At 34.8% G+C, this 27,944-nt stretch overlaps 4 protein-coding genes across 13 annotated transcripts; all 4 read left to right on the forward strand.

The window, feature by feature from the left end:
• The first annotated feature begins 48 nt into the window (after positions 1–48).
• On the forward strand, positions 49–8,794 carry LOC149729965 (polyunsaturated fatty acid 5-lipoxygenase-like). Its single transcript, XM_089887207.1, has 17 exons — positions 49–184; positions 595–778; positions 1,299–1,556; positions 1,870–1,992; positions 2,282–2,369; positions 2,606–2,762; positions 3,187–3,447; positions 3,846–4,038; positions 4,643–4,851; positions 5,051–5,135; positions 5,193–5,365; positions 5,747–5,845; positions 5,911–7,623; positions 7,681–7,808; positions 8,255–8,277; positions 8,551–8,625; positions 8,700–8,794. Exons 1-13 carry the CDS (start codon positions 77–79, stop codon positions 6,088–6,090), a joined length of 2,118 nt encoding a protein of 705 aa, XP_089743333.1. The 5' UTR covers positions 49–76; the 3' UTR covers positions 6,091–7,623; positions 7,681–7,808; positions 8,255–8,277; positions 8,551–8,625; positions 8,700–8,794.
• A 279-nt stretch (positions 8,795–9,073) lies between these two features.
• On the forward strand, positions 9,074–17,016 carry LOC149729966 (uncharacterized). Of its 3 annotated transcripts, XM_089887205.1 has the most exons (19): positions 9,082–9,559; positions 9,738–9,864; positions 10,195–10,284; positions 10,340–10,536; positions 10,594–10,642; positions 10,955–11,072; positions 11,135–11,176; positions 11,306–11,416; positions 11,781–11,930; positions 12,252–12,413; positions 12,812–12,919; positions 13,072–13,150; positions 13,413–13,569; positions 13,807–13,894; positions 14,169–14,208; positions 14,436–14,569; positions 14,925–15,708; positions 16,311–16,414; positions 16,502–17,016. In XM_089887205.1, the coding sequence occupies exons 1-17, from the start codon at positions 9,418–9,420 to the stop codon at positions 15,399–15,401; spliced, it is 2,271 nt and encodes a 756-aa protein (XP_089743331.1). In that variant the 5' UTR covers positions 9,082–9,417; the 3' UTR covers positions 15,402–15,708; positions 16,311–16,414; positions 16,502–17,016. The 3 variants fall into 3 exon arrangements, with proteins under 3 accessions (XP_089743332.1, XP_089743331.1, XP_089743330.1); XM_089887204.1 differs by having other exon boundaries at positions 16,311–17,016; XM_089887206.1 differs by lacking the exon at positions 11,135–11,176 and having other exon boundaries at positions 9,074–9,559; positions 16,311–17,016.
• LOC149729967 (phospholipase ABHD3-like) lies at positions 17,012–20,975 on the forward strand. Its single transcript, XM_089887216.1, has 8 exons — positions 17,012–17,169; positions 17,444–17,610; positions 17,871–18,081; positions 18,813–18,925; positions 19,167–19,340; positions 19,625–19,714; positions 19,979–20,106; positions 20,607–20,975. The coding sequence occupies exons 3-8, from the start codon at positions 17,881–17,883 to the stop codon at positions 20,777–20,779; spliced, it is 879 nt and encodes a 292-aa protein (XP_089743342.1). The 5' UTR covers positions 17,012–17,169; positions 17,444–17,610; positions 17,871–17,880; the 3' UTR covers positions 20,780–20,975.
• A 428-nt stretch (positions 20,976–21,403) lies between these two features.
• Positions 21,404–27,900, forward strand: LOC149729968 (uncharacterized). 8 transcript variants are annotated; one of them, XM_089887212.1, is made up of 7 exons: positions 22,927–23,515; positions 23,644–23,708; positions 25,160–25,204; positions 25,757–25,863; positions 26,206–26,361; positions 26,694–26,832; positions 27,115–27,900. In XM_089887212.1, the coding sequence occupies exons 2-7, from the start codon at positions 23,654–23,656 to the stop codon at positions 27,264–27,266; spliced, it is 654 nt and encodes a 217-aa protein (XP_089743338.1). In that variant the 5' UTR covers positions 22,927–23,515; positions 23,644–23,653; the 3' UTR covers positions 27,267–27,900. The 8 variants fall into 8 exon arrangements, 3 of the variants coding, with proteins under 3 accessions (XP_089743338.1, XP_089743340.1, XP_089743339.1); XM_089887214.1 differs by having other exon boundaries at positions 22,927–24,951; XM_089887213.1 differs by having other exon boundaries at positions 22,927–23,708; positions 27,121–27,900.
• The last annotated feature ends 44 nt before the right edge of the window (positions 27,901–27,944 follow it).

Genomic DNA, 27,944 nt, shown 5'->3' on the forward strand with positions numbered 1-27,944 from the left:
CTACTACAACGCTTCGAAAATCTACTACTAGTTATTTTTCTTTAAGTTCTTTCAGGGTATTCAAAACACCGAAAAAATGTTGGAAAACTTTCGCTCGATGAGATCAAACGCCATGAACCACCTTCTGCCACCGAACCCATTCAAGGACGAAGGACCAAGGATCGTCTATCACGTGACTGTAACGGTAAATATACTTGTTATATTTTGTAGCTTTTACCTTTAAAGTTATGCATGTTGTGTAAATGTATTCTTTTTTTGTGAAACTTTACGTATTCATTTTATTGTGACTGGAAACGTTGGTATGACACTTATTTTTGTAATATTTGATGGTTGTAACCTGTTTCTTGATTCAATTCTAATCTAAATTGACTCAAGGCTATAACAATATTTCGCTGTAAGTTATTGTACAACATTTAAACTGATATATAGATTTCTGTAATGCGTATATCCATATTTTGCGTACAAGAGAACGTACGAATCGCCCATAAAATTTATTTTGTTAAGTCACGCCGGGAAATCTGGAATGTAGGCCATAGTTGGCTTATCACCCAGGCTACTTCTTTTATAATTACATATGCTTTAATATTTCTACAGACCGGTGCTATGAAGTACGCTGGTACCGATTCAAACGTCTACATTGCCATGACGGGGGCGAGCGGTGAGAAGACGAGTTTGGCAAAGTTAGATAACTCGTTTCATGATGACTTCGAACGTGGTAGTGTCGATAAATTTAAAGTTAAACTGGAAGATATCGGCAAGCCAGTCATTCTTACCATTAGTAAGTATAAAATCGTAATGTATAGTAGGGTGGGGAAGACGGGACACCTTTAGCACATAATATCCAAGTATTCTAATCGTGTTTTAAACAATTAACAACGGTCTATGGGAGTCATGAGGATACGGTTTTATATACATTGAATGTTCTTTGTCTACTACCAAATGGGATGAAAAATAGTATGAAAAGGTGTTCCATCTTTTCCCCACCCTACTATAGTGGGGCAAAATTATTTTCGTGATAAAAATAAGGTTCTAAACCAGTGGAATTCCGGTTGGTAAATGGTATATGGGTGTTAAAGATAATGACCCAATTGTGGCCTAAATTCCAAGTACCTGGCTTAAATCTCCGTAGGACCTCAGCCATATACTGCAGAATGTTTTTTGACAAACTTTTGGCGGTTCTCACGAATTTTGCCACAAAGTGGAAAATGTGTAGGTGTTTCCATCTCAAACTATCGTTCAAAACGTTTCAATTTGGGGTCTATTCGGTACAACAGATCACTAACCGTTTTGTTGTTTAGAACACGAAGAAGCGGGAATGTTTGCTGATTGGTTCGTGACTTCGGCTGTTGTACAGAAGGCTGGTGACAACGCTGTTTATAAGTTCCCTGTAAACATGTGGGTAACTGGTACGGTGGACATTGCACTTGGAACAGCGAAGTTGTTTCACCAAGAAGAGAATCCAATCCTGCTTTCCCATCGACGTCACGAACTTGAAAAGAAGAGACAGGAGATCAAATGGCGATCTCCTGAAAGCGAAGACGCAAAGGGATTACCTGGTAAGTAAATCAAATAGCATCACATTTGAATAAAATACAAAACCGTATGCACCCAAACCAATTACAATATACAGTAAGTTGTAAAACGAATCAAACAGCCTAAAGTATTATTGTTTAATTTATGCTGCAAGTATGAGTGTATACCTTGTCCTTGCACAAGTGGCCGGAAAACGACACTGCTGTGTTATAACCACTGTAGTTCTCCGACCACGCGAATACGCGGTGATAACTTTTGGATAACAGTTCAATCTTCTGCAGTACTTTAATGTTGTACTGTATAGAGTTGTTGCTTGAATACGATCCGCTTATCTAGGTTACATTTTCGGCGACGCTTTAGAAGACCTGCCCCGTAACCTGAGGCTTGAAGAAGGTATGCTGAAGGAGTTTGAAGAGACCAAAAAAATGGGAAAGAATAATATCATGGAAAAATTCCACGGTAAAAAATAAATTCTCCATCAGTATGCTATGTATTAGTCTTGAACAACATGATCCATGTTTTTATTTTCTTTTATCGTCTATATTTGGTATGGTAAATATAGAATATTTGCAGCGTTGTACAACCGTATCATCAGCATGACTCCAATAATAGCGTTGTTATTTGTTAAAAAAAAACGATTAGGAAATATTGACTATTATGTTTTACACCATCCATCTTTCTCCGACTATACAATTACAGTGTTGGCTAAATGGTTGGATATTTATACTGACTATAATTATGTTAACAGGGGTAATGGACAAATGGGATCAGTTTGCTGACTTTAAGAACGTTCTCATGCATCCGAAGCTGCCGAAAGTACCAGACTTCCAACAAAAGTAAGTTTACAAGCTATAACTTCCATATACTTTGTAAATGCTCTCTTTGTATGACGTTGCACTTCTTATAAAATAGCCTGTGTACAAAACGTATAATTGCACAGTCGAGATGTTTCACCCAACAAATGCGTATGAAACCCTTTTCCTATATACGTTTATTAACAATATTTATCCACACGTAATTAAATGCAACATGTATCCACACATAAAACTATAACGACTTGTGACATCTTCAGTTGGGAACGTGACGAAGAATTCGCTCGCCAACTACTTAACGGTTGTGATCCTACTTTGTTGAAAAGATGCGACGAATTGCCCAAGAAATTCCCAGTTACAAATAAAATGGCAAACTCGCAATTGACACGTGGTGTATCGTTAGAGCAAGAAATTAAGGTAGTTAATATTATTTTAAAAATTGGTTGTTTTATTCTTAAATTAGCAATCGGTGATTTTATAGTTTCTCTGCTGTTAGTTTACTCGTGACTAAAAATCTAGTAATGGTAAACTATTGGTTGGGTAAAACTGAAAAATTGTTATATTACATGGTACAGCGATAAACGACAATCGTTAAAACACGCTTGCGATTAAAAACATATGTTTACATTTAATAGGAAAATAGAACCATCATGGCCGCTAAACTAAGTAAAATTTTATCACATTGTATTTTTAATACGCGTTCGATGTCGCGGCACCGGTTGCAGAAAGGATATAATGGGCTTTCGGGGTGTTGGGGTAATGGGACAAATTTGGTCTGCATTTCGGGTCCTTGGACCTCAACCATAAAGTATAATAAAACACATTTTATCATTTAATTCAGAACGGTAACATTTACATCATCGACCTTGAAATGCTCGACGGCATGCCATGTGGAAGAAGTCCCATCAACCAAACAACATATTTCTCATGTGCACCAATATGTTTGTTGTACGTTAACAGCAAGAAGAATTTGGTTCCCATAGCAATCCAGCTATGGCAGCAACCAGGGGCAAACAACCCGATTTGGACCCCAAGCGATTCCGACTGCGATTGGATGCTTGCGAAAATCTATTTCCGTAATGCAGAAGCGAATGTACAACTGGTAAAATAGTCATGTTCATTCAAATTTGACTTGTACTTTGTTTTTACTTTCTAAAAAAATATAATGACAAAAAAACTTTTTATAATGCATAGTGGAAAATAATATTCAATTGGTATAACCTAAAAAGTTTTCTTCCAGATTATGTTTGCAAATAACCACCAATGTATAATTGATAGGAATATTTATTTTGAATATTTTTATTGGTGCATTCATAAACTATAGTAATGCTCATTTTTATCAATTCTACACCGGTTAACAAAACGAATCCAATGTATCTCTGTGTAAATAGCAGCTAACTCATTCCATCTTTACCAATCCGTTCTTATCACTAACGGAAACATTTCACCAACTCATATTTATGCACATTTTATCTAATAAAAAATTACGACTTTTTTCAGTTGGTCGGAAAATTGTTCCAAACTCATTTAATCCTGGAGCCGTTCGCTGTGGCTGTTCACCGGTGTCTCTCACAGTCGCATCCAATCCTTAAGCTTCTTCTTCCTCATCTCCGGTACGCATGTGCAGGAAACCTTGTCATTCGTACTTGCCTCATTAACTCAGGGGGAGCCATGGATAAACTGATGTCTTATGGTGAGTTATGGGAAATATAATAGAACGTTATGCATAATATAGTAGGGTGGGGGAAGATGAAACACCTTTTTATTCTGTTTTATCGTCCCATTTGGTAATAAACAAAGAAACTTCAAAGAATTATAAACCGTATTCTTATGAATCCTATAGTACGTTGTTAGTTGTTTAAAACACGATCAGGATGTTTGGATAATATGTGCTAAAGGTGTCCCATCTTCCCCCACCCAACTATATATATTATTGTTCGCACACATGTCCTATTACTACGCAGTTTCTTTCTATCATCATATACCCTTTTTGCATGGTCACTTTTATGCGCGTAGGTACTCGCATATTTACTCGCAAAAACAAAGTTAACACGCCTAACGTCATAAGCGTTTGCGAGTAAATATGTGAGTACTTACGCGCATAAAAGTGACCATGCAAAAAGGGTAATAGTGGGGTAACAAGCAAATCCTGGCGTAAATCCTAGGACCCATCACTCATATAGAATATATTTATCATATATATATATATATATTTTTATCTTAACACTGATCGTAACAGCCTATTTAGGTATAATCGCACAACGCTACAGGTATTCATACGCTAATATAATATACAGGCGGAGGCGCCCAAAAACACATCATCCGCGAATCGTTTCGTAACTTTAAATATGAGGATTTAAACATTCGGAAATTGCTTGCTGAAAATGGTACAGCTGATCGTACAAAACTGCCTGGCTATTATTTCCGAGAAGATGCTTTTCTACTGTGGGATTGCTTGGTCAAATACGTGTCGAAAATCGTGAGATTCTTCTACAAATCGAATGAGGTGATTTGGTATATCTATATATATTGTAAGGTGGGGTAACATGGGACATTTTTTTTATTCTCATTTTCTCGTCTCATTTGGTTGTTCAAAACACAGGAAATGTGGGATTTAGGTGCTAATGGTTACCTATCTTACCCCACAGTATTATACTAATCTTGAAAATTTAAAACTATTTTTGAATTTTTAATTTAATTTCTAGGACGTGAAACGAGATGAGGAAATACAGAATTGTATTCGTGAAGTACGGAATGACGGTTTGGGTTGGGAAAAAGGGAACGACAAAAGTATTCACTGATATAAAGTTTCTTCTGTATGAAATACGTAATCGAGATATTTTTTAGGATTACCAAAGGAAATAACAAACACTGAACAACTGGTCGAATTGGTCGTGAGCCTTATTTTTACTGCGACTTTTAGAAGTGCTGCAGTTACTAACGGGTTGTTTGATATTTGTATGAATGTCCCGAATTCCCCGTTGAATATGGCGTTGCCACCACCTACTGAAAAAGGAAAGGTAAACAAGTTACAACAACAATGTTTGTTTAATGTGTTCTGCAGACACGATTTGTAACCAATGCTTTTTAGTGTTTTAAACTTTTTACATTTTAACACAGTAGCCTAGTTTTTTGTGTTGATTTTTGAATGACTGGCGCTTTATTGTGGTAATTCCCCTCGTTACTTTAATTAGTTTGATATTTTGACGCCACAAGTAATACCGTTTGTTTAATTAGCCTTTTAATCGATACTTTTCTTAGTAGTGTTTTACGACTGTCTGTATATTGCTAAGCCCTTTACTCTTCAAACTTATATCATGAAACACCCACATAATTCTCAGTCCTGGGACATTAACTGCATTGCTCTAATTCCACGTACGTTAACTTTTTGTGTTATGTAGGCAAGCCATGATCTGATCCTTCAAAGTCTACCAAGCAAAGCATCAAGTTGTATGCAAGTAACGCTGTGTCATGCACTATCGAAACACGCAGATGAACAGGTGTAGTTATTGGTTACTATCTACCTTAATAGCATTCATGTAACCAATACATTATAATGCTATAGATCTACATGGCCGACTATCCCGTCGACATGTTTTGTGAGGAACCTGCCCAGAGAGCTGCAGTTCACTTCAGAGATGAATTACAAAGATTTTCTTCAATTATTCGATCCCGAAACGAAGGATCTAATATTCCATATGAATATATGCTACCAGAAAAAGTACCGATCGCTATTGCTATTTAGATTACCTAACGACACATATCTTTATAGATTTGGTTTTACATTATATATAGTAGGGTTGGTTAATATCGAAAATGTTTTTATTCTTTTTTCTTGTCTTATTTGGTAGTAAACATTTACTGTTTACAGAATTAAAAAACTGTATCCTCACGACGCAAAAATAGGTTGTTTATTGTCCAAAGCACCATTAGGAAATAAAATATTGGCTATTATACGTGCTAACGGTATTCCATTTTTACTCCACAGTATTGTGTGTTCTTTATTTGTAGTTTTTTTTGTATGTGCAGAAATTATATAAATATCTACTGTTTGTGTTTATCGCTGGTGACTTCTTTTATCTTACTTTCATAATCAAAATATATCTTGCATATTCGCGTAATACATAATTTAAAATTACCGTAACATTGTATGCGTGTCGTAGCTGTATAAATTACAAAGTTAAACAGTGAACCGTATACTTGGGTGGTCGTAATACAATCCAGTGTGCCGAATACCTTTAATCGTTTTGCGCGCGTTGATTACTAGATTACATCTGGCATTCCATGCCCGAAAGGACATAAACGCGCAAATTCTTACGCTTTTCGCTTTTTTGATAAAAAAAAAAACATTTTATTTGTTACTGTGGGGCAGTGTGGGTCTGTAGAAGCGAAGTTAAAACCTATTTGAGTGTGATTTTAAGAAAGCTATTTGGTGATAAATTTAATGTAACAGTGTTGTTGACAACCAGCAGTATAAAATAAGAGAAGACTGTTTTGCTCGTGTTTTAATAAGATTTAAAGTGAAAGTTTAATTCCTTTGTGCAGACATGTATTATGCAGCAGTATGAGCAAACAGAAACGGTTAAAAGGCTATATGGGCCTATAGATATCTTAGTGGGTCTGCTGAACGAAGCGATTTAAGACAGCACAGCCTTTTTATAAAGAGACGGGAGAGACATATAGTTTACTTTACTCTCAGTCAGTGTAGAATTACAAAGCATCTAATCAGAGAATAAAAACATATTCAACTTGTTTAATTCTAAATGTTGTTTACTTCCAAATGGAACGAGAAAAAAGATTAAAAACATGGACTATCTTACCCCGCCACGTCTAGTTGTCAGCTGCTATTAATTGAATGAACGCGTATGACTCTTAACTGGAAACTGCATCACGATTCATGCAATTAAAGAATTTCCTGTTGATTTCATTATCTAAATAGCAGAGCATAGAACTATCGTTTGAGGTTCTTAGGAAAACTATTTCACGTCACTGATTGAGATCTTATCTATTGTCAACCAGGAATAGAATTTCCGAAGAAAAAATCCACTTTGAATAGTGACGTCTCTCAAAAATCTGAGCTCTATGGAAAACAGAGAATATACTGCTGTCTCCTGCTGTCAACGTGATTGAACTGTTCCTATTCTATGTTGTTTTGTAAATTCGGCTGCTAAAGCCTATAAAATACACGAAAACTGTTCAATGATCGGTTCACATTTCTGTTTTGTTGTCGCGGGCATTAGTTACTGCAATCGGCGCTGTAAAGAATATAAAATTAAAGGTATGTGTGTGTAAGTACTGTATGGTCTATTACTACTGTAATAATGTTTCTCTTCAGATGAAAAGTTCAAGCCTCATTCTCTTATGTTGTATGTGCATTATACTTTCATCATTTGTGGTTGAAGTATCTGAAGCTGCTCAACTTCGTCGTAGATGGTGGTTATGGAGCAATCCACCTACTAAAGCGTACGTCGTTCATAATATATATTATATACATTATATAGTAGGGTTGGGTAAGACGGGACACCTTTATTAGCACATACTATCCAAATATACTAATTGTGTTTCAAACAATTGACAACGGTCTGTAGGAGTCGTTGGGATATGGTTTTATAATTCTTTGTTTGTTTTTGTTGACTACTAAATTGAACAAGAAAATACAATGAAAGGGTGTTTCATCTTCCCCCCACCCTACTGAATACCCCCAGCAAATACAAAATTGTTGTTGTAAACTCAAGGTTATAACATTTTGTTTTGATGGGTACATAACGATATTATGAACATCCTTATAACCTACTCAATGTTTATACGCTGTGTGCTTGTTACTATAAATGCAATTTGATTAATTATAGGCTTGCAATGTTACTATTGCTCTATAGGCTACAATTAACTATATTACCTTTATTTGTCAGGCCCGCTAAAGCAACACTGGGAAGTAAGTATATATTTTTGGTAATTCCATTTTGTATTCATATTTTTATAACTATGTCAGCACTGTATACACATTTTCATTCTATTTTTTCGTCTCATATAGTAGTGAACAAAGAAAATTCAAAGAATCATTAAACCGTACCCTTACGACTCCCATACGACGTTGCTTAAGTTATTGATATTATTTGCTATAAAGGGTGTCCCATCTTACTCCACAAAACTGCACATACATTTACCAAGTTTAATTCATTTTTTAACGTTATACATAATTTTACAGAAACGGCCGATGACGAATTTCTTGCGTATTTTGAGGACAAATAAAACATATGACTAAAGGAACTCGACGGAAATTGTAAGTAATGGTTTATGGTTTGTAGGCTAAACGATGATAACACTTTTTTCTAAACCGAAATATGTTTTTTGCAGAACTCGAGACGATTGCGTGCACGGAATTTTTAAGGATTTTGCATTGTTTTTAGTTTTTGGTCAATCGTAACGAAATAAAGTTTTACATGAATGTCGTGTATGGTTCACTCATTTTGTTGGTATGCAGTTATATACTGCTTGGCCTGTTTAAAGTCCTGCTGCTTGCTACAATTTATTGCGTATGTGTTCTTAAGCAAGACATAATAACATCCATACAGAAAAAACAATCACACATAAAGTTCTACATGCGGTAACTCGTTAGCGGGCACAATGTTTATAAAGCAGAACACTCGTGTAATAACGATTGTCGTTACCTCGCCACGCGAGGATAAAGCATTCATATTTCTTCTTAACCAGATGAATTGGATTTATTGAAGTCAGTGTATAGGCTATTTTGATTTCAGTTTAAATTCTGAAAAAGATACTGAAAGTACGCTGTCCACATGTTACATTTACAACATTCTGAAAAGTGCTAGTACCTCCATCTCGTACGATCTCACGAAAAAAACGAGATCTCCATTATATGAAAGTTACGGCGGGAGTTTTAATTCGCAGTAGATCAGAAAACGTTTGTTATTGTTGAGAATTCGCCAGCCGCCTTTGGATAAATTTGCATAGTTTGTTTGGTATAGCCTGAGCAGAATTTTATATTATATAGCAATTATACATATAATTTTAGATCATAATACTCTGTTTAGAGCAAGGTATTTGTTGGAATATGTCCATGGCTAATGTTTTAGAAGGTCCAGCCGAACACGCGAAAGATTTGCCTGGGGAATTTTTAAGGCTTCTGCAAGAGTTAAGTGCCGAGATAGAGAACGAATCACGAATTGTTGCTGAAGAGAAGTGTCTTATTGATAGTAAGTATTTTTGATTACACTATGGGTGCTGTATTAGACTATTATGGCACGTATTTACGAGATCATAACACCTGTGGCTGTATCTGTATATTAAAGATATAAAAATACTATGTGTTTTGTCTGTCATGTCAGAAAATATCCACCAAGATTTTATTGCTTTTTGTCAATTTTATTATAGAATATGAGGCTGGTATAAAGGAATGCACGAATGATAATAAACATCTTGAGGAAAGCAACTTGGAACTTAATTCAAGTCTTAAACATCTAATGGGAGTCGCTGAAAGTCAACATCTCCAACTTGAAAGGTGAAACTCTGTTTGAAGTTTAGGCTTTGTTAATGTATCTGCTACTTTTTTATAGTTTTTTTGTATTACCTACAAATAAAGTTTTCATTTTATTATTGAAATGGTGATATGTAAAGAAATTTAACCTTTTTAAAATAAATATAACTGTGCTGCACTGCTGTCGTTTTGAGACTACAACCAGAGGCTGCTAACAGGGACATCTCAAATCAGATTTATAAGGTATTCACCTTAAAGGCCACCTGCCTATGAAACAAAACACCAGTGTTATAACGATTAAAGTTCTCAACTGCGCAAAGATAAGTTACATTCATTCATTGTTTTTATAAAAAGTTCACAAGAAACAGGAGAACTACTAAGACAGCAAGCCAAGTCAAAAGAAGAAGAATATTACAGAGTTAAACAGAAACACCATCACCTTAAGTAAGCTATATCTTAGTTTAAAGGTACAAAGATATAAGAGAAATTTTACCTTTAGAAATGCGTGTGGAAGAAAATATGAGCATTATCAGGAGATTTATTGTGAGCGTATGTTGGCGTATGAGTCTCTACCATTGGTGCCGGAATATAAAAGACAAGTTAGTAAGGTGGAGGAACTAGAAGCAGTGTTGCATGATACAAAAAAGGATTTAGATGCAGTGAAGCGAGAAATGGCAACACTTCAGGCAGAGCAAGGTATGATTTAACAAAAAAACAAATTTATTCAGTTGTAATTTTTGTTTTTTACTGCAGATACTGTGAATTTAAAATTTCCAACCTTGGCGGATTGGGGCGTCAATCTGTATCCTTTTTATTGGTTTATTTATTGAAGAAAAATGTGTGGCATATTGGCAATACATTTTTCCAGTGATGCCGCAGTGTCTGCTTGTAGCCCAGAAGATAGAGGCTTAACGCTGCTATCATTGTGGGCATATATGTTATTGGAGAGACACTCAACTGAAATTGCTTCAACCCCTTACTTATGAGTTGTGTAAATTGTCTGGCATATACCTAAGCAGCTGTAGAAATAAGTTGTTTTTTTTACATTTTGCTGAAGCCATGTTTTGTAAGACAACATAGTTTTCAGATATATTTCTTAGTTTTCACATACCAGAGCCCAAACAATGCTATCAATCAAACAATTAAAATTCAAATCGAGCAAAATGAAAACTGTGAATGAATTACAACAAGAGCTAAAATACCTTAGCATGAAGAAAGCAAGCATTTTGCAGGTGTTTTTTTAAATTACAAATAAATACATTATCTGAATATACTAAAATATGGCTTACTACAGAAACATGAAATAGAGAGAAAACAGATTCCCATTCAAAATCAAGTAGGTAGATCTTTTTGCTAAAAATCTGTCAAAATTGTTTGACCTATATGTGACGATGAAACATCAGTATGTAAAGAAATGCCCAAAAAGCTTTTTTTAAAAAACAGCTAATTATATTGCTATAATCAGGTACCAAAGTCAAAACCAATAATGAAAGTACCAAGTGCAGAACAAATCCCACAATCTACAATAGGAATGACCAAGCTGGAATCATTTGGTGGCAGCAAAAGATCTGTACCGGTATTATTTTTAAGTTTATGCCATTGTGTCCTATACAGCCTTTGATACTAGTCAGCATGCTTGCCTCTGGCCCAGATGTTAGGGGTTTGGAGCTCCATGGTGCTACTACATGTTTTTTGCGTTGTTTAAATTTTGATCACAAATTATTAAAAAGTAAAAACGCCTAAAAATTATCACCAACGAAGTTACACATGTGGTAACTTGAAAGTGAGCACATGGTATATAAAAACCCCCGTGTTATAATTACTGCCAATGCCTAACCATGCGAGAATAAATACCTTACAATTATTCTCTAGTTTTTGTCTAAACATTGTTTGTAACCCATGACAATGTTTTTTGTATTTATTACATACTCTTTTCATAGGTTCCAAACTTTTTGTCTTTTTTTAAAAACCGATCATCTATCCAACGTTCAACACCTTCTGGTTCAAGTGGAAGTAGTTTACGCAGTAGTTCTGGATATTCAAGTCTTCCAAATATTAAAGCTATGCTCACTCCTAATAAGCCTAAACTGGTAAGCATAACTTTTGGGTGAAATGTTTTTTTGATAGATTGACTCTTTTTGTTAGATTGACATTATAAATTGTTTTGTTGTTTTTTTTTTTGTTTTTTTGTTCATTCAGTACAAAGTTATGGGTAGGCCATGAATATAGGAAAAATATGGTTGCAGCTCTGCCTTTAAAAAAGTGTATTTGTAAAGGAATATTTTGGTGTTTAGTATTCTATATAAATGGGGTTCTACAGTAAATAAGCCATAACACAGTACCTTGGGAGTTGGGATATAGGCCAGAGTTTGCCATTTTTAGACATTGTGATACCTTTAATGTACAAACAGCCTGCAGCAGCACCAGTTGGTAGATTGGAGCCAGAGAAGCAGAAGCAAAGCATGGATACTTCTATGGTTCCTCAAGTGGTTGATCTCACTACTAGTGAAGAGAATGAACAAATTCTTAGGAAAAGTATATCTCTATCTAATCTGCAAGACCAGAAACTCAAAGTAAGAATTTCAAATGTTATTGTTTAGTTAAATTTATTGGATTTTTTAAAACCTTTTTTTGGTCTTATTTTGTGTAGTTGGTTCTATAGTTAGGCAATTACATTATAAAAGAAGGATACCGAATTTAATAGTCGATACAAACACTGATAGTAATATGTTTCCTTTGGCGAGACACACATTTGTAGTTACTGGGACATTTCTCGGACCCAGTAACTACAAATGAGCATCCTGGTTGTAGCACCCTGTGTGCCGCGATAATTGGCCAACTCTGGCCTAAATCTCGGGTTCCTTAGCGTACCATACATTAAGACCTCACCCACATAGAATAGAATAAAAGTAAAATAAGATATGTTGCAAAAATCGTGTTTCTTGAATTTTCTAACTAATAATATGTTCAGGTTAAAGAGCCAGTTATTAAATCCCATGACAGCAGAGCACAGAGTGGTTCGTTATCTGTGTGGTTAAATACAACATCTGCTAATGACACAACCCAAGAAAAAAAACAAGTACCTAAATTAGTATTTTTGGTTTACGCATTTTAATATCTATTTTTAAATTTAAGTAGTGACTTGTGTAAAATTTAAATTTTTTTTTTTACTTTTTTTGTTTTTATATTAACCTGTTTTCAAAATTTATAAACAGTTTCGTTTTCTTTCAGGACATTGATAATGCAATGGAAGTAACTGAAAACATTTCAACTGAAACTGAAAAAAAGCCACAAAAAGAAATGCCCAAAAGTATAAAAATTTATTTCAATTTTATAATAAAGTTTAAATACTTTTGGTAGTTGCTACAGGTTTACCTATGATAGTGGGCTTCTGGCTTGTATGGGACATTATTTATATGCTTAATTTGTATTTTGGCGTATTACTGTAGGTATGTAGTATTAGCTAAGTTTAGTATTAGCTGCTAGTCTTAAATTTAACTCAAATCCCTACTTTTGTCCACTTATTTTGCATGTTTAACTGTTGAATATAGATTATTTTTTCTTTCCTCCAGGTGTAAGTATCCCCAATGCTCCAACATGGTCTCACCGTGCACCGCAACCAAGTGGGTACAATCGTGTTAGTGACTTACCACTCCTGAGAAAGGTACAAATGAAAATGGTTCATGAAAAATCATCGAAAAGTTTATCTCCTGGATCCCCACAGTGCAGGTGGGTAATGAAAGCTTATAATAATAACTTGTATTTCTCTATTGGTTTACATATATGCTGTTGCTAGGTATTATAAGACTGAGGAACTCCTCTGGCAATTGTTTGTTTTGTAATTTTAAAATTACAATATTGAAGATTAGAAAATGAGTAAAATAAAAATGCAGGTTTATGCGACAAAATAACAGTTGTTTACCAGTTTTTTTGGGTAAAATAAAAAAAAGACTGTCAATTTTTTAGATCACCAGAAACAAAACAAACTTCACCTTCGAAGAGTCATTACTTTCCAGGTTATTTTGATGGTGCTGTTTATGACTTACCTATGAAGGTGAATGTATTGTAATCAATATCTCTTTTTGTATATTTATTTACACTTTATCCAATGTGTGTTTACATTAGTTAGGGATATTTTGGGTAAAATATTTTGTATAAATGTAATTTATCCCAGCGTGGCAGGAAAACGACAGTTGTTACAACATGGATTTTCTGTTTAATACACCCTGTGCCAGCTTACAGGTTACCACATATCAATGTTATAGCTTGCTAACTGTGCCATGGCACCAGGCAACCTAATAACTTTAAATATTTTTTTTCTATTGTAGAGTGGAGAATCATTGTCACCAGTCAGTTCTCAGAAAACATGTAAGTGGGGTGACTGTGGTTATTTCATTGTGAATTTATTGCTACATTTCCGTAAATGATATATAGTGGGGGAGGGGGGATCTATGGGAGTCGTGACGATACAGTTTTATAATTCTTTAAAAGTTCTTTGTTTACTACCAAATAGGACCAGAAAAAAAAGAATGAAAAGGTGTCCCCTTTTCCAACCCTACTAATTGTTCTGTATTTATGTTCGTTTATTTTCACAGCACCACGTACACCAGAAATGGTTCATATGATGACCAACCAACACAGAGAGATGATGGCTGAACTTGAAAAATCTCCTGATGATTTCTATGAGATGCAAGCCAATGTTATTGCTCCAAGTAGTGCTTCAAACATGGTAAGATGAATGCATGCATGATGAAAGTCACACCATGTGTGTTTTTCTTGTGTCAGTAGCTTATCAGTTTAGAAGTGTAACTAAGTCTGTTATGTTGTTTTTTTTTTATATGGTCGTTAGTGAATTAGAACTGACCAATTACTGTTCAATGTCTTGTCTGAGGACAACATCATAATGGTAGTAACACTGACTCATTAGGTACATCCATGTGACGGCTTCGGAAACTTTTTCTGCAATATTTTATCACTTACTAGATAATCGGTTTCCAATCAACGGTGTTTATGTTATAGGAATTGCTGTTATAACTTATACAAAAGAAAAATATTTTGTTTATATTTATTCTATTTTTTTACAGGCCCACCCCAACAATACCAGATTTCATGTCACATCTCCACCATCACCAGCCATTAGTTCACAATCACCCGAATACAAAACCCCAGAAGGTTTCTCGTTTGGTGTTGGTGAGGTTACAAGCCCCAGCGGCGACGAAACAAAATCTCCTCCCTTTTCTTTTAATTTTCAAGCTCCTGCTCAAGCCTCACCCACCGAGGCAATGAGTTTTAATTTCATGTCTTCTGGAGAAACTTCTCCCCCACAAAATCTAGGGTTTAACTTTGGCAATGCAAAACCTGCACAAAACGACTCTGGTTTTTCATTTAGTTTTGACAGGCAGGAAAACACAGGGAGTTCTTCAACAGGCTTTACAGGTTTTTCTGGCGCTTCCACACAACAAAGCACAAGTTCTCCTTCTCCATTCTTTACGTTCAGTGACACAAATAACAACACAGATTCAGACACCTCGTTCTCGGCTTTGTTTGGTTGTGGAAAATGAGATCAAAATTTGTTTTAAGTTTTGTTAGGAATATTTAGGTCGTTTTTGCGAATACCTGTTTTTACATGTTGGTTTAGTTTTGTTTATAATTTTTTTGTTCCTCTAAATATTTATTATTGTGTTTTTGTTTAGTTTGAATAAAAAAACAAAAATTGTTCGGGTGTTTGCATTGATGTGCATGTTTCTGCGAACATCAGAAATCATAAAAAAACATGTCCGTTAGACGGGGCCACAGAGTAATTAGGGTAGTCCCCATTATCGATTATTGACACATCTATTCAAGCAGAAAAATCAACATTGATTTTCGGTAAGGTAATCAGCTGGTTAGGTCCAAAGTCTGGTATTACACATCTGTGATGTAGTAGTAATGGTTCTAAAAGTGAATTGCGAAACTTGCTTGGTCATTATACGATATTGGGTAATTAATTGGCATTAGTAAAGAATCCTTCATTACGTTTCAGATTGGCCTTGTGGAAAGTGTTAGAGGTTGCAGATTTAGTTGGAACAAAGCTATTGTTTAGGGTGCTGGCGAAGAATCCAACCCCTATAACCACGAGCCCTTGCATTCGAACTATTGCTGTAACTAATAACCACTAATCTCCAACACTTTCCACCAACCTAATCTATAATGTAGCAGAAATTCTTCACTAGTGCTGGGGTTAGTTATTATTGATAAGGGGTAAGAGGGTATATGGCTTAGCAGTTACATTTAGGGTCGTATAACCTAGGAAGCGGATTCTCAATAAGGGTCTAAACTTTTTTGTGACCGTTCGGTCCTGCCACTTTTTTCCCCGGTCCTGCCACTTTTTTTCCCCGGTCCTGCCATTTTTTTCCCCGGTCCTGCCACTTTTTTTTCCCCGGTCTTCACTGGGACCAGATGTTCAAGCATGTTTTGTTCTTTTACTTCAGATTCCAACCTATCTGTAATGTGTGTAGTTCTTTCTAAATAAAGAAACAAAATGGCAGCTGAAAATTTACCTACTGACGATGACATTGCCTCCAAGAAAAATGAGGTTTACAAGTTAAAATTTGAGTTATTGGAGAAACAATGTAACGAACTGCAAGCAAAGAACGATCTAACTTCATATCATTTGATGCAGATGCAAAAAATAAACAATCGACTTATAAGAAAAAGGAAACTGCTGCTCCTTAAACTGGATGCGCACAAGGATAATTACAGAAACGCTAAACTGATATTTATTACTGAAGACAAAAATGATTCACCAAGTCAAAGTACAACAATTAGCAAAACTAGAAATTTAAATGCAGAAACTAATACAAGCTGAAACTTTAAAGAAATTTGTTGTTTTAAAATAAAAATTCAAAGAGTTTAAGGCTGGCTTAAGCCGGCATGCGACTTTTTTGTATTTATTTTTATTATCTTCTTTGACGCCACTTACAATAGGCCTACACAACGCTGTGAGGAAATGCTATTAGCCTATGAGTCATTTTTTTAATGATCATATTATCATTGTTAATGCTCCCGTACAAATCAATAAATCATAAGAATAGCTGTATTTTGGTATGAAAAATGTCAATACCTGTTTATATAACAAACATATATTTTCTCACTTCTTTATAAGTTCTTTATTACTACATTTTTTACATACAGAAATGATAAGCTTATATTAAGCTGAATATATATATAGGTGTTTCTTGTTAGAGATATATAGAGTTTAGTTTCAAGATGATTTAGCTTTCACCTGCCACTGCTTTGCTCACAGGCACCGTGTGCTACTGGGCTTATTACTTAACACATTATGGAAAGGTATATTCGATTCAATTTTCTATATATGTTTTATTATTGTAGTTTTTGATATGTGGGATTATATTCGGGTATATGCATTGCACATTTGGTTATTAAAGCATAGGCATATATATTTCATAGAGTAAAAGGGTAACCCATATTTTAAACTAGTATGATGTGGATTGTCAAAAATTAGGACTATAAATTTGTGATCACCCTTTTTAGTAGTTGTTTGAGATACTAATACAGATAAAACAGTTAAAAATATTTGTTTTGTTAATCTTATTTTAATCAGAAACCAGAATTACACCACAAGAAAGGGACAAAATTTGACTCGTTTTTGGAGAACCACGTTCCCAAACTAAAGATTCCATATTGGTCGTTCTTCTGGGTTCCTGGTGGAAAGTTGCAAACCATCGTTGCTTCGTTACTGCCTGTTAAATATAACGTGGAGTATACAAGGTTAGAATCTGTTAGATAAGTGTTTTTCTTCCTATTTGTCTGGCGGCGTGGCAGAAATGTCAGAGTGCCTGTCTGTAACCTAGAGAAATATCACCACCAAAGTGGCATACATAGACATGGTAACTCCTAATTTGACAAGAAGTGTATAAAACAGAACACTTTTGTTATAAACACTTTCGTTGATCTTCTCGCGAGGCTTCATTCATTCAATTATTTCATTATAAACTAACTTCAAACAAATTGCGGTGTTTCACTTTTAGAGAAGCCGTAATGACATCAGATGGTGGTCAGTTTACACTTGCATGGGCAAATAAGGAAGAAGGAAATCAACATTCTCCTGTAGTTGTTATACTTCCTGGTCTTGTATCTACCAGTGAAACAGGTTACATAAAGTGTATTGTGGATGCCGTATTAAAGAAAGGATACAGAGCGGTTGTGGTGGTCAATAGGGGCTTAGAACTACCTTGCCTGGTAATTATTATATTAGTTGTAATATGTTTGAATATATCTAATGAATAAAAGAATGTTATTATCTATTCTTAGGTGGCGATAAAAATAGTCATTTAGACTCATTATACCACAGAAAATTGGTTTAAATGACAGTATAGTGTATTACACAAAATCATCCACATCCACACACAGTGTCAAGTTATTAACCTCTGGACTAAAGACAGACTCGTTTATCACTGCCACAGTGTCATTTCGCGAACAAATGTGGGAGAAAGTCCTTTAAGTACACATAACTTGACTTTGGTATTCACATAGGCGCCAAATCAGTAAATATAAGGACTAATTGAATTGGCGACTACCAATTAATCAGTAAACATTACAGCCAATGCGACTAACTTTGTTTTAGAAATAATTAAATGTTGGGTAATGGGCTAACTGATTTGAATCCAGGGTCCATAACGGGTCTCACCGCAATATCTAACCCATATAAATAAAATGAAACAACTTAATTTACAAAAGTTTAGTGATTATGGATGTTTATTATTTTTAACTTTAACAGATTCTAGTGTCAAACTAATGCGAAGCACAAATCTAAATTTGGTGAAATATTAATGAATTTAATTGATTTATTATCATTAAATTTGGGGGTAATGGGTCAACTCTTGCCTAAATCTCAGGCCTCATGACGTTGCAAGTTGTAAGACCTCACCTACATAAAATACAACTTATATAAAGTCAATAATTTTTTTTAGACCGGAAAAGCTTTCTGTGCGACACACACCAGTGACTTTGAACAAGCCATGGAAAAAATTAAACAGAGAAATCCTAACATACCAGTTATGGCGATTGGTGTTTCACTTGGAAGGTTGAAAAATTAATGTTTTATGACTGTTGTGCTGTAGGTTTTAGTTCCATTGTTTGTATTAATATTTAAAGATAACACTTTGCTTCTCAAGTTAAAAAGCAATAGAATAATTAACTTCCATAACAACATAAACCTTACAATTAAATTTGCTAAAAAATAATATTTTTTTTTGATAAAACACAATTTCGTTGACAGTTGCTTACAGGGATAGAAAAAGTCTAAAATATAAATCTTTTTTTAGCTTGATTCTTGGAAGATATCTTTCAATAAAGCAAGAGAAAAGTCAACTACAAGCAGCTTTCTTGTATTCATGTCCATTTGACACAGTACGTGGGTCAGCAAGCATTGAAAAGTGGGACAACTGGCTTTTATACAACATTGTTCTCACTAATAACCTAAAGCAAATATACATCAGGTAAAATATGGGTTTAAATAGTAAAAAAATAAAATAATAATTCATATAAATGGTTTTGATTTTAGATTAATTTCTAATCTAGATGAAGTGTTTTTGAGGGATGACTAACAGCCCTAATTTATAGTCCTGTTTTCATTTTATTGTATTTTCTGTTCACTATAAAATGATTTATGATTTATACGGCCCACAGTTTCACCTCGGTTTCTGCACCTCTGTTTAAGAGTTACATATATTCTCAGGCTGTGTTATTCTGTTTTTTTAATTTAAACCATTTCATTTTCCAGACACAAGGAAAAGTTTGAAGATATAGTTGATCATACAGAGGTAATGGGGTCACGCAGCATAAGAGAGGTGGACATGCACTTTACATCTAAGTAAGTTGGACATATTTTTTATTCCCTAGCTATAGAATACATCCTTGTGTTTTTTAGTTTCACACAAATGCCACTCTATGTAATTTAAATTTTGAATTATACTTTAATTTAAAATATATTATGCATACTCCAACAGAAAGTATACATGTTTTGTACATAATTTATTATTTAAAAGTAATATTATTTATAAATATGCCTATTTATTTTGGTATTAGTGGGATGACTACTATTATGAACGTTACATACAATATTCATTTTATATAGGGTATTTGGATATGAATCGGTTGATCATTATTACCAAGACAGTCGGCTTACTGCAAAACGTCTTCAGTCAATTCAAATACCTACATTATGTCTATGTGCCAATGATGATGCTTTCATTCCTGATAGTGGTAACTATCATTAGAATCTCCTTTTACCATTTAACTTTTTCTAAATACTATGTACATAGAGTGTCAAGTAAAATTTAGATGCCATTTACAGCGACTATTATTATCTCTGGCCAAATATGTGGTCATGGACAGAAGGTGCATTATGTGAACACATTAGTCATAGCTCTTACCCTTACCAATATCAGGTTTAAAGCTTGATGCTGCCCCCACTGTGTACCCATATATCCTTGGGCGAAACACAGTAATTGTTCTAATCCAATGTTTGTTAATGTTTTGTCACCAACCGAATTTTGCACTTGGTGTATTTTGTAAGTGGTATTTAGTATTCTTAACCTGCTATGTTGGGATGAATAAGTGATCATATTTACATGTTGTGCTGCTAAGTGTTATTTATGCCGATAAGGACCTGATTTATTGGTCATTAAAATTTCAGACAAACATAATTGCCAGTGGTGTTTTGGAAAACGAGTTATTAAACTGATTTAACATCTTTCTTACAGCTCTTCCCCGCGATGACGTTAAAGAAACGGAGTATGTGGCGTTAGCTGTGACAAGTGGTGGTGGTCATGTGAGCCACCTCAGTGGCGCTAATCCGTTTACAACCCCATACTACATTGATGTCATAAGTGATTATATGACGGCTGTTTTTGAGCATGGAACAGATTTGCATTGAGTAGAAAGTGAAACAGAATGAGCAATATGTATACTAGAAGCATGGTGTTCTATAACATTTATAAGTTCCTATTCCAATATGTATATGTGTATTTCACTGGTATGTGTGCAGTATTTCACAGTATTCGGTATTGTCAATTTTTTATGAGATTATTGTAATATTCATAATTTTCATCTGAATAAAATGCTTTAAAATACTTTAACGTGCTGGGAGGATGTCATCTAGAGACATGTTCACAAGTATTCTAAATTTTGACAAGTCTACTGGCTTTTCATTATCTAATTCAGCATACGTAGGTTGACAGTAACAAGTTTGTTGATAATTTTGTCCAATTTTTATATTCTTTAAATATAAAAAAACATGCACCGGTGCTATGAAATGTTTCAATTTTTAAGAAGAAGACTCTTACAGTCACCCATTTACGGTCATCGTTATCACATTAAGTACAAACAATATCTTAGTCATCGTACGAGTGCGAAATAACAGTACCCTGCTAACTTTAAAGCTAATACATTATTTCTCCCCGCTACCTATATTTTGGCGGGATGCGATTACATATTGTCTGTTCTAAGTTATCTGCGCATGCGCAATAGGTGGTTGCGCAATCTCGTGGTCGTGATTTCGGTAAAAACGTTTTGGATACGTTTTATTTTGACTTTGTTCGAAGTTGGTGTGGCATTTGTATTTTGGTAAAAGCTTAGTTTTGTTGTGATTCATTTAGAATTTTTTATCTGTATTGCAACTATATATATTGAATACTGTTTTAAACGTTGCAGCATCTGTGTTTATTAAGATTTTTGCGTTAAAACTCAACCAGCACCATTGAAGACTCGGTTCACTATTGCACTTCGGGTGCCGAAGACAGTTGCCAAGGTTTGAAAACTCCGATTACATTTCTTCATTAAATCTATATCAGCACAAGCTAAAAAACGTGACTCTGTATTAGTTGTTTTGGTGGTCGTTTTTATTAACGTTATTTTGTGCATTAATTATAGTTTTGTAATTTACTCGTTTTGTGAGAATCTTTCCTTCTTTTGGTGCATTGCAACCATAAATATGGTTTCTCTTGCTGGACAAACATTAGACGTAGATTATTTTCTAGACTCCATTCTGGATATGTCCCAATGCAACTCTGCTGAGTTGTCGACCAATTTATCCAACTCTACCCCACCTTACGACGGCAGTGAAATGGATTTGGACGCGGAAGAACTTTTCAATGAACTTGGTGATGTATTGTTAAATGACAGTAATGTCTCTGATAAAACTATGGAGAATAATTCCCCAGTAAAATCGGAGGAAAATATTGAAACTGCAACAAACCCAGTTGAAAATGAAAATGATGATGCAGAAATAGGCCAACCTGATATAAAACCAATGAGAAGATGTATAGTTAAATTGCCTGTAATGAAGAATTCAATGCTGGCAAATGCTATCGTGCCCAAAAAATCTGCCCGAAATGCAGCAAAAAAATCAAACCGAAAAAAGACTCTTTCTGCCAAAGCAAAAGAAAATCAAAAAGTAAAAGATGAGAGACCATTTGACGAAGGTTTTTATCCCCAGGAAATTCCAGAAATCAAAAGTTATCCTAACAATGTAATTGTTAAGGAGATAAACAGTTTAGTAGCACAGTTACAAAATAAAGATTTACAAAAATTTGGCGACAAAAGTCGAAATGCTGTACTTGCGAAATTGAACAGAGAGAAAAAGAAACACAAAATTGCACTTCTCGAAACGGAAGTACACCATTTGAGAGGCAAAAACAACCGCCTTGAAAAAATGAATCAAGAATTCTCCACCTCTATACTTGATTTGCAACACGAAGTAAAATATCTCCGCGGAGTTATTGCAAATCAAACCCAATTATCAAGCATATTGTCTGCTGTTTCAACAGTTCCTGGTATCAATCTCAACAGTGCTTTGCATGAAAAAGTTTCTAATAAGCGATGCCCTTCTAACGATAGTGGTATTACTGAGGAACCTGCAGCCAAACGAAAAGCCCTCTTCCCAATTGATGGTGAAATCCTTACAGAAGAAAACGCTGGTGTTTGTTTGCATGTTTCCAACAATACAGTCACCATTGAAATGTGTGGGAAATGCAATGAGAAGCATTCTCATGCAATCAGTCCATCAAACCAAGATTCTGCAGTTTAAAAGTTCATCTGTCATTGCCACTGAGTTCATCTGTTATTGCCACAAACTAAATGGTCGGTTAAACTAATATTGATTGACACTTGTTGTATATAATTTTTTTTCTAAAACTTCTAGACATTTATTTTTTCGTTCTTCCTTTGTTGCACTGAGTAGTGCTCACTTTTTGTGGCAAGCATTTTGGTTTTCTCATACATTTGGTTGCATATTATGCTCTTTCCTTTATTTTGCCAGGTTAACCGAGAAAAAGTGCCAGAAAGGGGTTCAGGAATTGGAAATTACATTTTAAAATGTCGGTTACTAGTTACAAATTTTGATATATCTAATTTTACCCATAGAACAAAGTTACGCTTTTCCTTTTTATGACAGGTTACCAATTCTTGGGTCTGATTGGGTATTCGAAAAAGCTAAACCATGGTGGAGTATTAAAACAATGTCAGTTTATCGTTCCATCTTGAAATTACATTTTCCAAAACCGATTCTAACAAAAACTTTAATGCTCTGTTGAGTTATTCATGCAGGTTCTTGGTTGGATTGCACTACCCTTCAACATTCAAGAGCCAGTGCCCAGTGAAACTACACTACTAGGTACGGTATAAGGGCCTTGCCAATACTATTAAAACGAAAAAGGGCCGTCTCTTTATTTTATTTTCCAAAAGAAAAAGGCCCTTTTTCGTTGCAACTTGAATAAGTTTAAATACGAGATTTTCTTCCAGCGCAAAAACCATGCTTGCCACAAGTGTTCTTCTACATGTTATTCGGATAGTAACTTCACTTTTTGGTATGTACTAATGCGTTTGTTGATATCGCAGTTTTTGTTATTGTTCATGTGTATAAAGCGCAATTTCAGAAAAAACCTTATGTAGATATTGTACTAAAAAAATGGTAAAACTTAAAACAATTTTTACTTTTTAAATGAAAAAAATGCTTCACATGTAAAGTTCTTTCCCTGCATAAAAGTAATTGTACATATATATAAATTTGTACTAAAAAAATAGAATTGGAGCAGTTTTTATTTATTGTTTACAGGCTACAGCTAAATTGCTTGGTTTTTAATTAAGTATTTTCATTCAACCTTTTTATTTCTGTAAATTTCAATTGTGCAAAAGTAATTCACAACAACTAGTTAACCTAAACTATTGAAATAAATTTCGTTCTTACATCAGTTTAAGTAGAATTTCTTTCTAATGATCCTGAATTTCTGATATGTTCCATCTAGTTATCTACTATTGCCTAGGTTTGCTTTAGACTTTGCGGTACTCGTACTAACTACCAAGAGATTTTTTTCTTGGTATATTATTTCAATGAAAATTGACCCACGGCAGTTTATAGTAATGTGCAGAACTGTATGCATCGTTCTGTTTCGCGCATTTTTAAAGCTAATTTTCGACACGAACGCCCGAGTTTTTTCAAAAAAAAAATAGACAGCAGGTATCAGTGAGGGCTATAGAACACTTTAAAACCAAAATTTCAGGTGGCCACCAGCTAAAGGATTACCCGTGTCTGCATTTGTCCATGCCTGCTTTTCTTATGTCATGTCCTTGCAAATTTAAGCAGCTTGATTGGGTTATATCATAAACTCATAAAGTATGATCATTTTGTTCAGCATTCGTGTCTGCATTTGTGCATGATGATTGCTTATACCTGGAAAACCGAGTTTTATCTTTATTTTTTTTAACATGACTACTCTGCAAATACGTTTGTAAGAATGTAGTTGCCAACATTGTAATCTCATTAATTTGTTATAAGCTAGCCAAAGAGATTAAATCCCTTGGCCAGCTAAGTAAGTATAGGTTAGCCAAAGCGATTAAGAGGTTTTAATCTCTGTAGGATGGCTTGAAATAAAACGGATTAAATTTTTCTCAACATTTCGGCTCTCAAACACACCGGAAATCGAATACGTTTATTATTAATTCGGCATTTATTGTCATTTCCTTTGTTACAAAAAACGCGAACAGCGAAAGTAAACAGTACTATAGATAGAAGAAAACACCAGCTAATAGTGACAGACATGGATGCAGACAGTAAGTTTTAATATATTTGTTAAATTACGTTTGTATTAGTACTTTGATCTTAACCAACTTAGTTAGTATATTAGTTTAAGCCGTAAAGATCTACAATTTTATGCTAAGTTAGCAATAGTATCCCAACATCTCTACTAACTAATTTACTAGTATACTAGCCCTACGGTCTTCACTGACTTTGTACTATAGCGTACACATTGCTTTTCAGAAGAATTGCTGGTTCAGATAAATGACCAAACGACAAGAACCGAAGGTACGTCTATATTGTTACAAAAAGTATTTTCATTTTTACTTATTTTGTACTCTTATAAGATGAGTGGTTTTCAGACAGATTCGCAATTCACATTTCACATAAAGTACTGTGGGGTATGATAGCTGGATGGCACACCTTTAGCACATAATATCAAAATATTCTGTCAAATTCTGATCGTGTTTTTAACATTCTACAACGGTCTATGGGAGTCGTGCGGAAACAGTTTTATATTTCAATAAATGTTTTGTTTACTACCAAATAGGACAAGAAAACAGAATAAAAAGTTGTCCCATCAGGTCTATACTTCATTAAATGTATACAGTAAGGTGGGGGGAGATGTATAAATTTAATGAAGTATAGACCTTAAATGACACATTGCTGAACAACAAAATAATGCAATGACCTGATTGGACGTCGGTGCGCAAATAAATCCTAGAAGGTCTGTTTTACAAAACAAACTATAACACTTGTGTCCGGCAAAAATAAATTGGATTTTATTGTAAATCGTAAACTTTTAACGATAGTAAAACCTTGGCAATTTAAATCCCTTAGAATGTCCAACAACAACAACAACAACAACAACAGTTGCTGTACAGCCGACACTCCCGCAGGAAAGCTCAAAGAAAAAGAAGTTTGGATTTCTAGATAAAGAAATTGAGGTGCTTAGATTTACAGCTCTAACTCTGGAAGTATGACATGTAACTTATACTTATGCTTGCGTGTCGGGACAACAACAACCCTAAGATGGTCGTTATATTTCATAAACCTGCCAAGTTACGAGTTTTTGATATACTAGTACATAACTTTGTTTGTAATTATTTTTGCTGAATATTTTTGGGAAATATGGAACCAATGGAGCTGACAATAGTTAACAAATCAGTACTGGATGGGAGCAATTGCTGTTATAACTCGTAACCTCGACAAGGCAGTCGTGCTAATCACTGTTCTATAGCCCCGTTTTAAAGTATTGGTGCATTTTGTTGTAACACATTTTCCCTTAGATTATAAATCCAGACGAGGTGGAGTATTTGGATTTGCTTTCAAATCTAGAAACCCGGTTTCGAAGTAGAGCAAAATACTGGAAGAGACGAGCTACATGCTTCCGTTACTTAAACATGTCGATTATTATCACGGTTATCCTAATCCAAGTATTTCAGGTATAATTTAAACTTTTGAAAAGTAATATGAATATAGCGGGTCGGGGTAAGATGGAACATGTTTACACCCTCTTTTCTTGTTCCTTTGGTAGTAAAAAAAATATTTATAGAATCATATAGTAAAGTAGGGGAATATGGGACACTTTTACCACATATTATCCCAAATATCCCGATGTTTTAAACAATTAACAACGGTCTATAGGAGTTGTGAAGATACGGTTCAATAATTCTTTGAATTTTTTGTTTGTTTACTGCCAAACGGAACGGGAAAGTGGAATGAAACGAGGTTCAATCTTCGCCCACCCTATACTACTAAATACATTATGTTTTAGGTAGTAGTGATAAATGTCGATGAAGCATCGACTTCATTTAAACATCTTGTTGGAACTGTGGCTCCAGCAATTGCAACAGCAGTGATTGGACTTCAAACGAAACTAAAACTCGATGAAAAATCGAAAAAGTGCAAATCGGGTAATATTGTTGTCGAGTAAACACTACATCATGGCGCGTCTTTACAGCAAAGGACATTATATCACAGGATATTAAAACAGGAAGTTAAGAAATGGGGTCCTGTTACAATTGCATAATGTACTTAATTTGTGTATGTCGTGTTTTTTTTATCATTTAAACATATTTAGGTCATGCCCCGATTTGCATTTAAAACTAAAATACATTTACTTGTGTTTAAGCAATTTTTTCTCATTTATTTTTTCAAGTTTCGTTCTCTAACTTTAAGCGCGTCTTACTTTTTAGCTGCAGTGACTTACGATAAGATGCTTAAGGTCGCCACCTACCGGTTGGAATTATACGCAGCAGGTGGTCGCGTGAAGGACATCGCGGACCTCTGGAACGACTATTTAAAAGCAGAAGTCGAAGACATAGTCGGACCTGTTCTACCGATATAAAATTTGGAATTCATAATCGATTTATCATAAAGAGACGAAGGCAACTTTATGCATGCTTAACATTTCTATCCTAGTGGTTATTATTTATAGTGGGGTGGGGGAAGGCGGGACACTTTTACCACATCATGTCCAAATATCCTGATCGTGTTTTAAACAATCAACAGCGGTCTATGGGAGTCGGGAAGACAAGGGTTTATAATTCTTTGAGTGTTTTTGGTTTACTAATAAATGGGATGAAAAAATAGAATGGGAATGTGTCTCATCTTCCCCCACCCTACTTGATATGCTTTTCTACTAAACTGGAGCTTTCGCGCTTTTCGTGCTTCCCTTTTTTCTTTTGCCTGTAGCAGCTTCTCGCGTATTTCTCGTTTTTTTGTTGCTGCTAAGGCGCTGTTTGTCTTGCACGTCGTCTTTTGCGGCCACCCGGGTGTGATTATTATCATTTGATCGATCTCGTTTTGCCAATTTCATGTCGAACAGCAGATCAATCGAGGCTTTATGCAGTTTTGGAAGCAGTGATGATAGCCCTACCATGGCACCGCATGTGACTGTAGTGTAATACACTGTATACTTACTCCTATACTATACGTCGCTGATACAACAGTTGTGAATACAGTAGATGAAATTTGTTGTAGTCAATTGCAGGATATAACTGTATTAAAAGTATTTAGACCGTTT

This window comes from Ciona robusta, chromosome 10, assembly GCF_009617815.1.
Source record: "Ciona robusta chromosome 10, ASM961781v2".
NCBI lineage: Eukaryota > Metazoa > Chordata > Ascidiacea > Phlebobranchia > Cionidae > Ciona > Ciona robusta.